Genomic DNA, 11,577 nt, shown 5'->3' with positions numbered 1-11,577 from the left:
TGTGTGTGTGTGTGTGTGTGTGTGTGTGTGTGTGTGTGTGTGTGTGTGTGTGTGTGTGTGCGCGCGTGCGTGCGGTGCCATGACCTAACGCTGACAATGGTTGGAGGCCTTTGGGAGCCATGTGGGCATTCTTACTGAGGACGTCCCTCTCACCATGATGCTAGGGCTTTCCAAGTGGAGTTTGTTGGCTCACACAAACAATAGTAGGACGTTTGATTGTCACATTGAGTTCGGACCGTGCTCAGATGTGAATGTCATGGGACATTAGTTCAGAAGGTTATAGCCAGCGTGTGGTGGTGTAAAAGCAGTGGTTCTCAACCTGTGGGTCGGAAACCCCCAGATGATTAACTCTTTTAGTGCTAAAACCGAACAATTTCGGTTCTTTTTTTCAATCCAATACAATATTCTTTTTGCTATTTTACTTACCCTGAGCTGCTAGTAGCGACGTGGGTTGTCCTGACTCGTCCATCGCTTTCCAACGAGCCATGCTACATGTTGCGACAATTTATTCCATTGAAAATGGTTTAGAATAAAGTTTAGAGCCCCCCCCCAAAAGAATTGCGCGACGTATCCGAGGTGCCGAAACCGAACAATTCCGGTTTCTTTAATAAAATTAATTAAATAATCTGAGGCCTCGACGAAGCCTGACTAAATTTTTTCATCCAGGCTGCCTACAGCGATCTCTTTCCATGGGCCCGTAATCGGGTAACGCCGCCGCACCGCGCCGCTGAATCCAATACATTGTCACATCTTTAGAGTTCATTTTCTCTGAACTGTGTTCCTAGGGCAGCGGAAACGTTTTTTTTGCGGCTGAATAGCTTCAGATCGGTCTTCTAAAAAAAACAGCCGATAGCTAACTGTTAGCTCACTCCCTCCGGTTCACTCTTATAACACTCATTGCAGTGAAAAGCAAAGCCAGTTCTGCCTGGATACCCGGATGTGATAGTGAAGGCTTATGGGAGAATGTCTGGCACTCTAGCGGCACCTTGTGGCCGCTGGCAGTTATCCAGTTAATGTGTAACATTGTTTTTTGAAAATAGCCGATCTACATGCTTACAACGCCTCGCAACACAAGGTGTTGTGAGCATGTAGATCTGCTATTTTCACAATAGAACCATGTTTTTTGAGTCATGTAATGCCTCAACTCTTATTGCTCATCAGGGTGGGTGGGGTTCCCCAGTCAAAATATGATTATTTTGGGGGTTGCGGCCTGAAAAGGTTGAGAACCACTGGTTTACATTAGGCCAGGTTTGGAGATAAAGGGGGAGAAAATAGCCTCTGAAACCTCAAAATGCTCCTGAAGTCTTGTGTTTTACTGTGGATTTGTGTGTGTGGATGTCTATTGATTTCAATCCAATCAAATGGAATCGGATCAAATCGAGACCTAGTGAATTGAATAGGGAGATATTTTCCAATACCCTGTCCTGTCACACAGGCAATGGCTAATTTTTATCTGCAAAGATCTTTGTCCGTAAGTGTCGTCAGAAAGTTTTCCGGTATTTTAAAAAAAGTAAGCAGAATTCACAAAACCTTATATTGAATCAGAATCTTTACAGAATCACAATTCTTAAAGAATACATTACATTTCAATACAAAGTGGCATCCTAAGAATTGATACCCTAGGTGGGGTTGGCGATAGGGCCTTTCTGTGTGTCAGTTTGCATGTTCTCCCTGTGTCTCCGAGGGTAGATACCCTCACAAAAACATGCAGTAATCCTGGTCTCTATAATGGCTCCCCCTGGCCAGCCGGCGCGCCTGATGGAGGGGATAGGAACTGGTTGGAATAACGTGTTCCTTCCACATGCTACGTCCAAACTGGGGAAATCCCCACTGTCAGGTGAAAAGAAGCAACTTGGACTACTCATGCATAGAAGGAAGCATGAGGTCAGTCCGTTGTCTCCCCAGGCGCGGTAGAGGGAGAGCAGAGCCCAGGATTACATAGGCAATTGGCACTGGGTGAAAATGGGTTACAAAATCGTGGGATAAAAAAAAGAATTGATATTATATCGTATCGGAGGGGAGTAGTTGAGAACGATGACATAGTATTGTGCTTCAGTACTGGGAACTGAAGTAGGAAGCTCCCCAAAGCGCATCGATTACAAACGTTTCCATTCTGAAAGCGAGTGGCCGGGAGGAGATATCCAAACAGACGTGGCAGAGAAGGTGCCTGAAGTGAGTTTATGGCAGCACTTAAGGCGAGCCCACTGATAAAAACGGCGCCAAGTTGTAAAAAGATGCCATAAACGCACCAATTGTAGTTGAAGCATCTATCTGACAGACACCTGACCTCTTCAACGAAGCCCAACGGATTATTTTAAAAGCTGTGATGGTTGATAGGTTGGAGCCCCCTCTCCTTTCCTCTCCACTATCTCTCCCCTCCAGAAGCAGTTAGATCCCTGAATAAGTAGCACTACTGCACTTTATCTTATTTGTTATGGTGTTGCGTACTTTTTTTATTCCTTTTTTACTACTGATTCACTGAGCTGTTATACTGATCATGTCTTACTCTGCACTGTCTTGTATGTGTTTGTTTTATTTTAGTGTGTGGCTTGTGAACAACAAATTCCATTGCATTTTAATGTAAATTCTAATGTAAATTCTAATGCAAATGGTCAATTCTTTTTCTCTCCTCTCTCCTCCCTGCAGCTGTAGGCAGCGATGGGTGCGTTCCTAGACAAGCCGAAGACGGAGAAGCACAGCGCGCACGGCGACGGCAACGGCCTCCGCTACGGCCTGAGCTCCATGCAGGGCTGGCGGGTGGAGATGGAGGACGCGCACACGGCCGTGGTGGGCCTGCCGCACGGCCTCACTGACTGGTCCTTCTTCGCCGTGTACGACGGCCACGCCGGCTCCCGCGTGGCCAACTACTGCTCCGGCCACCTGCTGGAGCACATCCTGTCCGGCGGCGGCGACTTCGGCTCCGCCGGCGGCGGGCCGGGCTCCGTGGAGGGCGTGAAGGACGGCATCCGCTCGGGCTTCCTGAAGATCGACGAGTTCATGCGCAGCTTCTCGGACCTGCGGCAGGGCCTGGACCGCAGCGGCTCCACGGCGGTGGGCGTCCTGCTCAGCCCCAGCCACCTCTACTTCATCAACTGCGGCGACTCGCGGGCCGTGCTGAGCCGGGACGGCCGCGTGGGCTTCTCCACGCAGGACCACAAGCCCTGCAACCCGCGGGAGAAGGAGCGCATCCAGAACGCCGGCGGCTCGGTCATGATCCAGCGGGTCAACGGCTCCCTGGCGGTGTCCCGGGCCCTGGGGGACTACGACTACAAGTGCGTGGACGGCAAGGGCCCCACGGAGCAGCTGGTGAGCCCCGAGCCCGAGGTGTGCGTGATGGAGCGCGCGGCCGAGGGCGACGAGTTCGTGGTGCTGGCGTGCGACGGCATCTGGGACGTGATGTCCAACGAGGAGCTGTGCGAGTTCGTGCGCTCGCGGCTACAGGTGTACGAGGACCTGGAGAAGGTCTGCAACGCGGTGGTGGACACGTGCCTGCACAAGGTAAGGGGAATGTACATGTGATTTATTTTAACCCATTTAGAGTAGACCCATTATTTTATGCTTTAACTATTAAAAAATAGCAGATATGATCTGCTATTTCTTTTAAATCGTGAACATTTGTGCAAGTCTTTGAATATTTTTGACCCGATTCTATAAATGTCTTCTAAATCAGTGGTTCTCAAAAGTTTTCATATCAAGGACCCTCAAAATTAGTAAATTACATGTATTTGGCCGCAGACCCCCACCTCAAAATATGTTGTTCCAGGGACCACCCAGAAGCAAATATTTGAGTTACAAATGTTTTTTTTTTTTCAAAGACTTGAATATATCTTTATAAAGAATCATGATAAAAAAAAATAGCAGATCTACAAGCTCGTATATCTGCTATTTTTCAATAGTTAAAGCATAAAATAAGCGTTTGAGATTGGCGTTTGAGATTGGCCTCTGGAAATCAATATTGTTGTGATACTAATATATATCATCTGGGATTTTGGATATCATAATATTGTGATATATAACAAGAACTGTCTGTTTTTAATCAATTCATTGTCATTTTTACCAACAAATTTGAAAATAGCCGATCTACAAGCTCACAACGTGTCACATTGCAAAGATTTTGATTGATATTATCGTCACAATACCATGCTACCGTTACAATAGCGATATCGATCTATTTGGTAAATAAAATATGGTGATATTTGATTTTGTCCACATCACCCAGCCCTACCTCTGCACAGCCATACACAGGCGAGTCACACATAAAAGTAACATCTGTATCTTCCATACAGGTGTACTCCATGATAAAATCATAGCAATTAACATATCATGCCCTGTGGCATTTATAAAACATGCTACTAAGCCCAATTTACCTTGACGGCAAGAGAAAAATATTTATCTGAAGTGGCCTTGAAAGAGCGTTCATTATTGGGGCTCAGAATTGCAGGAGCTTAAATAACAAAGACAGACTACTCAACTGGCATTTAGATTTAGATCTTTGGGAAAGACATCATGTACACGGGGAAATTGTGGTCGAACGTGCATACGTAATGCCTGCAGTGCTTGTGCATTAGTGAGAGATGTGTTAAGGGGAAAACAGAAGAGCAACTCTTCCTCAGGTGACTGAGAATGTCAATGCAGGATGTGAATAGACTTGTGTCAGCAAGAACAGTCCATCCACGACGTACTCTGAGGTGGATATTATTATAGGGTAGTGTTGCAGCCGGGGTGTGAGCCCTTCCTTTCAAAGACAAATGCACATTTGAAAGTTCAGTGGTGCAAAAAAAGAAACGATAGACACTGATCTATAGAGATATGGTGGAAAAAGTGATATGGTCCGATGAGTAGGGAATGGGGATGAATAGGAATTTCATATCACAATTATTGTGACCAAAGAAATCGCGATAATCAAAATATCCCCAACGTCCATTATCCTGGGGGTGGAACACTATCCAAAAAATACCAGATCTACAACCTCACAATACGAAGCATTGTGAGCTTGTAGATCGTCTATTTTTTGGCAAAGAGATTTAGTATAATGAAAAACAAAAAAGACTGTATCAAGTTCTTATTTCATTAGTGCATTTTAACAATAGGGGGTTTAAATGGTACTGGATAATATGCAGCTCGGCAAATAAAAGGTGAATTGATCTCAGTGCATGGCGGAGGATGATATCAGGAGAAGTTAAATCTCCACAATATGATTATCGTGAGTGTTTTTTTATCGTCCCATCCCTACTGATGAGCTGTCATTCATCATCATATCCGCACTTGGGCGAGTGCATGGGCGTCACAAGGGGTAGGAAAGTGGGACTGAGTTACCAGGGCCCAAGGTGGTGGAGGGGCCCTAGTAACTTTAGCTATTGAAAAATAGCAGATATACAAGCTCACAGCGCGGCACCGAGTGCCGCGCTGCGAGCTTGTAGATCCGCTATTTTTGAAAAGCCGTGAAAATGTGCGCAAATCTTTGAATATTATGTCTTTTTTAAGTGAACATTTGTAACTCAAATTTTGCTTCTGGGGGGTCCCTGGAACTAAATATTTTGAGATGAGGGGGTCCTTCACATGAAAAAGTTTGAGCATCACTGACATGGAAACATAGGTTTCTTGGCACACATTTTCACGATTTTTCAAAAATAGCAGATCTACAAACTCGCAGCGCGGCACTCGGTGCCGCGCTGTGAGCTTGTATATCTGCTATTTTTCAATAGTTAACATTCATGGGGGGCCCGCAGTGAATTCTTGTACCCAGGGCCCAGAATTTGGTGTGACACCCCTGGGCGAGTGCATGTGCAGCGTACACCAGGAGAATGGTACAGGCCTGAGTTATTGACCCTTGCATTGATGAGGTCTAGTCTGGTAGCTCTGTAGTCTGTTATATGACCCCTTAGCTGAGAGAGAGACAAAGCAGGGACCCCTCACTACATATTGTACAAAATTGTATTGAAGATTAAACTTTTTCCTTGGTTTCATAGGTGGCTTCAAAAAACTTGTTGTTGGCAATGCTGTCAACAGTGTTGCGTTGAATTCATGTTAAATGTGTATTCACTATAGCTTGTAGATCTGCTATTATAAATAATGTGCAACTCATCTTCATCCTATGATCTGGGAGAAAGATGTGCTGCCTGTTGTTCTAGCTTCTAGGAGTCTCCACCGCCTCATTGATCATTTGTTTAGTTGGCTCGTTCACCGGCATGTTGGCTCTCGATCAGATTCTGAATTATTTATTTCAATCGGAGTGAATAAATACTTTAATATTAAACAAATACTGTTAATTTAAACGCTAAAACTGAGACGGTGTACAAACGAATGGTCTTTTATGTTTTTCTTTTATGTCTGCCATAATAATCACAGGGGAGGTGGGGTAAAGATTACATTACCCCACGTCCAACGTGAATAAACACAATTTATGTTTGTTGTTTTTCCTTTAAATTGTCAACTGTCTGTCTGTGCATGTACTGTTAAGTGGGATCAATGCAATACATTCAACCCACAGCAGTTTCATCGATACCAACACAAAGGTCATAAGTAGTACATTCAACAGCACTTGAAACTTTTTTCCTGTGTGGTCGGCAGCTTCGTAGAGGCAGATGCGTGTCAGAGGAGGTGTTAAACATAGAGCAAGAGGCTGAGCCTTTGTTTATTTAATTCAAAGCATGCAAATTCTCTTATCTTTGTCAGCAACAACCTGCTGGGGAAAAAAAAAACAGAACACGGTTGATTAAAACTCAACTGCGTGTTCTCAAAGCCCAAATTATGTCACTTTACAGTTCCAGCTGTGTGCCGCACATGCTGCTCTCATCATTTGAGAGGGATGTAGTCTACCAGTCAAGCAAAATATCACTATTAATAGGCTGATTATTCCACTGTCTTGATTTCGACAACTGAAACTATTACCCACACTAACCCCTAACGACCACTAACCATGTTGTTGGGTTGCTTAGCAAAATAATACATTGCTAGATGGGACAATATGAAAATTCGATTAATATCTATTATTAAGGCAAAAAAAACTGATTAGTGATGTTCAGCATCCCTATATTTGGGGGTTGAACGTTTGCCGTTGTGAGCTTGTATTGTATCTGCTATTTTTGGCAAATCGATTTGTGTGGAGTGAAATAAGAGGTCACCAAATGCACTCTGTACAGGGCGGTTTTTATCAACTATAGAGGGTTTCAGTGGTACTGGATTTGCAGATCAACAAAACCTAATTCAGCCTAGCGTTTGATTGATGGAGGACAATTTCACGATGAATCAAAATCTCTGCGCTAAGATTATTGTGATATTGTTCATCATCACGATAAAAGATACTGACGATTATGGTCCCATCCCTACATTCTGGTCCTGTGCACCTCAAGTTGATGCTTAATGTCTTGTTCTCTGTGTGTGTCTGGTCCTCCAGGGGAGCAGGGACAACATGAGCGTGGTGCTGGTGTGTTTACCTGGAGCTCCCAAGGTCTCCGAGGAGGCCGTGAGGAAAGAAGAGGAGCTGGATAAGTTCATAGAGACTCGGGTTGAAGGTAAGGAGACCCAACAACCATAAGAGGATAGATCAGTCTCTTAGGGGCCTTTTCCACCAAAAGAACCTTGGTTCAAGAACCAGTGCCGTTCAACTTTCTTGGAACCGGCCACGACTGGCTTGCGTTTCCACCAGATTGAACCAGATGAACCAAGGATTTTGTGGTTCCCGTTCCGAACCAACTTTTACGGTTCAGAACCATCTCGACTCGGTGGAAAAGCTCACTTCTGGTTCATCCCATAGGCGGGAGAAAGAACCCGAACCGGTTCTTTGCCGGTCGAAAAGCGCCCTAAGAGTTTTATAGATACCTCGGAAAAGCCGCTGTTCCGATACTGCCTAAAATGCTGGTGTCGGGAGAGTGTGCCAGTCTATGCGATTTGATGCCCTCGTAATTTATCATCATCAGGCCTTGACACTAAGGGTTACCCACCAATGATAGCCCTGGCAGGTAAAACATTCGGACAGGTGGAGTTTGCTTTAAGACGTTTGTTTGAGAAAGAACGCAACCATCTATATTTAACACATCACGAGATACCTGTCTAAACACCTGAACGTGGCCAGAGTGCTTCTGGTCAGTGAAATGTAAAAATAAGACCACTGTTTACCTATAATGTGCCGTTTTCTGCATTGCTACGCTTAAAAAATATAGTGCCAACCCATAGTCATATTCATAGCTTTTTTATCGCACATTTTATAATGTGCATGACCTTTTTGGGCAGGTAGAACATGACCTGTACTTGGCCAACGTCAAGTGCCTCTGAGACTTTAGTGTCAACCCCCGATCATAATGATATTATATATTCATTTCTTCAGAGCTGCTGGCGAGCGGTGGAGAGGATGGAGTCCCTGACCTGGTGTCTGTCGTGAGGAGCATTGCCACTGAGAACATCCCCAACCTCCCGCCTGGTGGAGGCCTGGCCAGCAAGTAAATAATGCAGCATGGAACACACATTTCTGAATACTGTAACCTTATTTTCTGCACTACCTGGAGAGGCATATGATCAATGTATTCTCCTTCATACGCAGCCAAATATTCACTCTGGCTTAACAGTTACAAACCTGAGGATGACCACCACTTGTATAGGGGTGGTTTCCAGAAACCGGTTTTATCACACTGTCAGAACTCTATTGCAGACTTAAAGTCTGTTATACAATTATAATAGCGTGCATAAAATCAGAAATTTCAAGACCAGGGTTCCCACGGTCATGAAATATTTAGAAATTATAAAAAACAGTTTTCTAGCCCCGGAAAGGGTTTGGAACTAATCAAATGTTTTGGAAAATGTTTGAATATCGTCTCTGTCGGATGGAAACCACGTTATGTCCAACTGTTACTTTTCAGGATTAAAATTCCAAAGCATCAAAAGTAGCAGATCTACAAGATCAGCTTGTAGATCTGCAACTTTTGATGCTTTTGTTGTAGTGTGACGCTGTATTGTGATCAAGTAGGCCGTTCATTTCCAAAGAAAAATAAATAAAATAAAAACAAAAGGTTAAACTATGGAGATAAGAGGTTTCTGCCCTTCAGCAACGAAATACATTGTTTTTGTCCATGTGTTAGCTTGTAGATGGCCCTGTTCCTTTTTGTCTCGTGAGCGTCTCAGAAAATTGATAGCACACTTTAAAGAGTCATTATTGCACCGTTACTATGATTACTAATAGGTCTGGATATTGGGTAAAATTACTGTGGAAAAGTTTATAAAATCCATTGTTAAAAACGTGTGTGAACTGTGTGGTTCACAGACGCAGCGTGATCGAGGCCGTCTACAACAAGCTGAACCCTCACAGAGAAGAGGAAGGGGTGAGTTGCTCTCTTCTTGTCTTCCTCAAACTCTTCATCCTCCACACATCACCCTGACATGTTAAACTAGAGCACTTCACTCCATAGTACCACCTGGGGAAACACTCTTTGTGTGTGTGTGTGTGTGTGTGTGTGTGTGTGTGTGTGTGTGTGTGTGTGTGTGTGTGTGTGTGTGTGTGTGTGTGTGTGTGTGTGTGTGTGTGTGTGTGTGTGTGTGTGTGTGTGTGTGTGTGTGTGTGTGTGTGTGGACACCAGAGTGAATACATATGCTTGATCTACTGTAAGTGTGTGTAAGGGTCGATATAGCTCATCATCAACAAAATGGACAGCAGTTTGAAAACATCAAAACCCTAAATAGACCGCTTCTCTCGTATTGACGGTTATACGATAGCGGTTAAAATGTGTAAAAGGTACTCTGGTTATCTGCCAAAGGGGCTGGTCTAGTTTACACTAAATTACCACAATCATAATTTAGCTTTAGAGTTTAGCTGTTAGTATCTTAACCTGCTGACTATCATCCATTGCAATAGAATAATATCTGAGAACTAGAACTACAAACATCTTCTAAATCCTAATTCTCCTCGGCAGCGCCGCACCTGCAGATCATCCTTCCCAATGATTTGAGACACCAAAGACCCTGGACTGAAAACAGGCCTGAAAACCTTTTTATTTAGGAAGGCCTTTTCATGCTAAATTATCAGCAATTTTTCTTTTTTTGTGTTTTTAAAATTAATAACATTATATTATTGATTATCTGTTTCTTTTGCAATTGCTCTGAGATTCCTTGCGAATGAAAAGTGCATTACAAAATGAAAATGTATTATCATTAATAGTTGGGGGGGAAATAAAACAGTGCTGCCATTTTCAATAGCAAAATATCTTCCCAAATAGATTTTTATTTCATTAAAACCGATCTTTCATTTTAAATCGATTTGTTTGCCTAACTGTCGCACATTTTCTTTTTGCAGACAGAAATTTGCTATACTTGCTATATCTTATGTTCCAACTTGATATCAGTTATCCAAAGTGTGCGTGCGTGCGTGTGAGAGTGATATAATTTAGTGCGAGTGTGTGTGAGTGATATAATTTATCATGTGTGTGCGTATGTGTTGATTTATGGACTTGGTTTATTCACTGGGCTGTAGTGTGTGGTTGCTGGTTGCTGTTGACTCCACTAGTGTGTTAGAAAGTAAAGGCTCACTGGGTTGGAGCTAGACTAGACTGTGTGTGGGTGTGTTGGACGTGACACCGGGCTCATGAACACTGTCGCACCAGATTGTATGAGGCTTAGATAAATGTGATCACTGTGTTTGTGTTTGTTTGTGTGCGCACACTTCAATAGCATAGGTTGATGTCTGTTAGCCGTGTGACAGAAAGAGAGAATGAGAGACGACGTGGTTGGTTTATACTTCGTTGCGTGCTTTGTCGTACACCGAAAATGGCAGATCTAAAAGCCCACAACCGGTCGCAGGACGGAACACAGTGGGGGCTTGCATAGATCGGCTATGTTCGGAAGTGCGCGGCAACCGGGCCACCGGCCGGCAGCAACCAAGTATAAACGGCCCCCTTATAGCTTTAGCGGTAGCGGGTGTTGTGAACCGTGGCTGTGCCTGCTGCAGTGCAGACTCTGACCCTGGCCTGTCGCCCCAGGCCTGTGCGGGGGGAGGAGGAGGAGGAGCGGAGGACGGTGGAGGAGAGGGAGGCGGAGGAACGAGGGCGGTCCTCCTGGAGGCCCTGCGCCACATCCGCGTGGAGAACCGCGGCCACATCGCCTCGGTGCTGGAAGCCTCGCTGAACACGTACCGCAAGAAGAAGGAGAGCAGCAGCGCCGCCGCCGACCACGCCAGGGAAGCGGAGGAGGAGGGAGAGGAAGGAGAGGAGGAGGAGGAGGGGACCCCTGTGGACGCCGGCACAGAGGAGGACCACCGCAGCCAGAGCCTCGCCGGGTGCCGCTCCTCGTCTGAGGACCAGGAGGAGCGGCCTGCCTCCCCTCCCTCTCTGCCCTCGCCCCCACCCTCCCCCGCCGCCGCCACTGCAGAGCCCGGCCGCGACGCGCCCGCCATCGCAGCCGCCGCCGACCTCCTTGACCAGCCCGACCCCTCCTCCTCCGCCTGACCCTGACCCCCCCTCTCCTCTCCCCCTGCCCTGACCTCAGCGCTTCAGTCAGACAACACTGTGTGACCCTTCGTCCTTTTGCTCAGAGCGGCTTTTTCCTGCTCGAACGCTAGAACTACCGGTAGATAGAACACATAAAGCGCTGCTC

At 45.3% G+C, this 11,577-nt stretch overlaps 1 protein-coding gene across 2 annotated transcripts in view; it reads left to right on the top strand.

The window, feature by feature from the left end:
* Positions 1-11,577, top strand: part of ppm1bb (protein phosphatase, Mg2+/Mn2+ dependent, 1Bb) — a 38,952-nt gene that overhangs the window by 20,835 nt on the left and 6,540 nt on the right. The window contains exons 2-6 of one of the 2 annotated variants that reach the window (XM_080748120.1): positions 2,647-3,498; positions 7,397-7,514; positions 8,327-8,438; positions 9,257-9,314; positions 9,903-10,107. In XM_080748120.1, the coding sequence (XP_080604246.1) occupies positions 2,659-3,498; positions 7,397-7,514; positions 8,327-8,438; positions 9,257-9,314; positions 9,903-9,938 (1,164 nt within the window). In that variant the 5' untranslated portion in view covers positions 2,647-2,658 and the 3' untranslated portion in view covers positions 9,939-10,107. Of the gene's footprint in view, positions 1-2,646; positions 3,499-7,396; positions 7,515-8,326; positions 8,439-9,256; positions 9,315-9,902; positions 10,108-11,577 lie in introns of those variants that run through there. The other variant, XM_080748121.1, reaches the window with a different exon arrangement.

The sequence above is a fragment of the Nannobrachium achirus genome, assembly GCF_963921795.1.
Source record: "Nannobrachium achirus genome assembly, chromosome: 18".
Lineage (NCBI taxonomy): Eukaryota > Metazoa > Chordata > Actinopteri > Myctophiformes > Myctophidae > Nannobrachium > Nannobrachium achirus.
The sequence above is the reverse complement of the archived record's forward strand: the minus strand, read 5'-3'. Positions and strand labels throughout refer to the sequence as shown.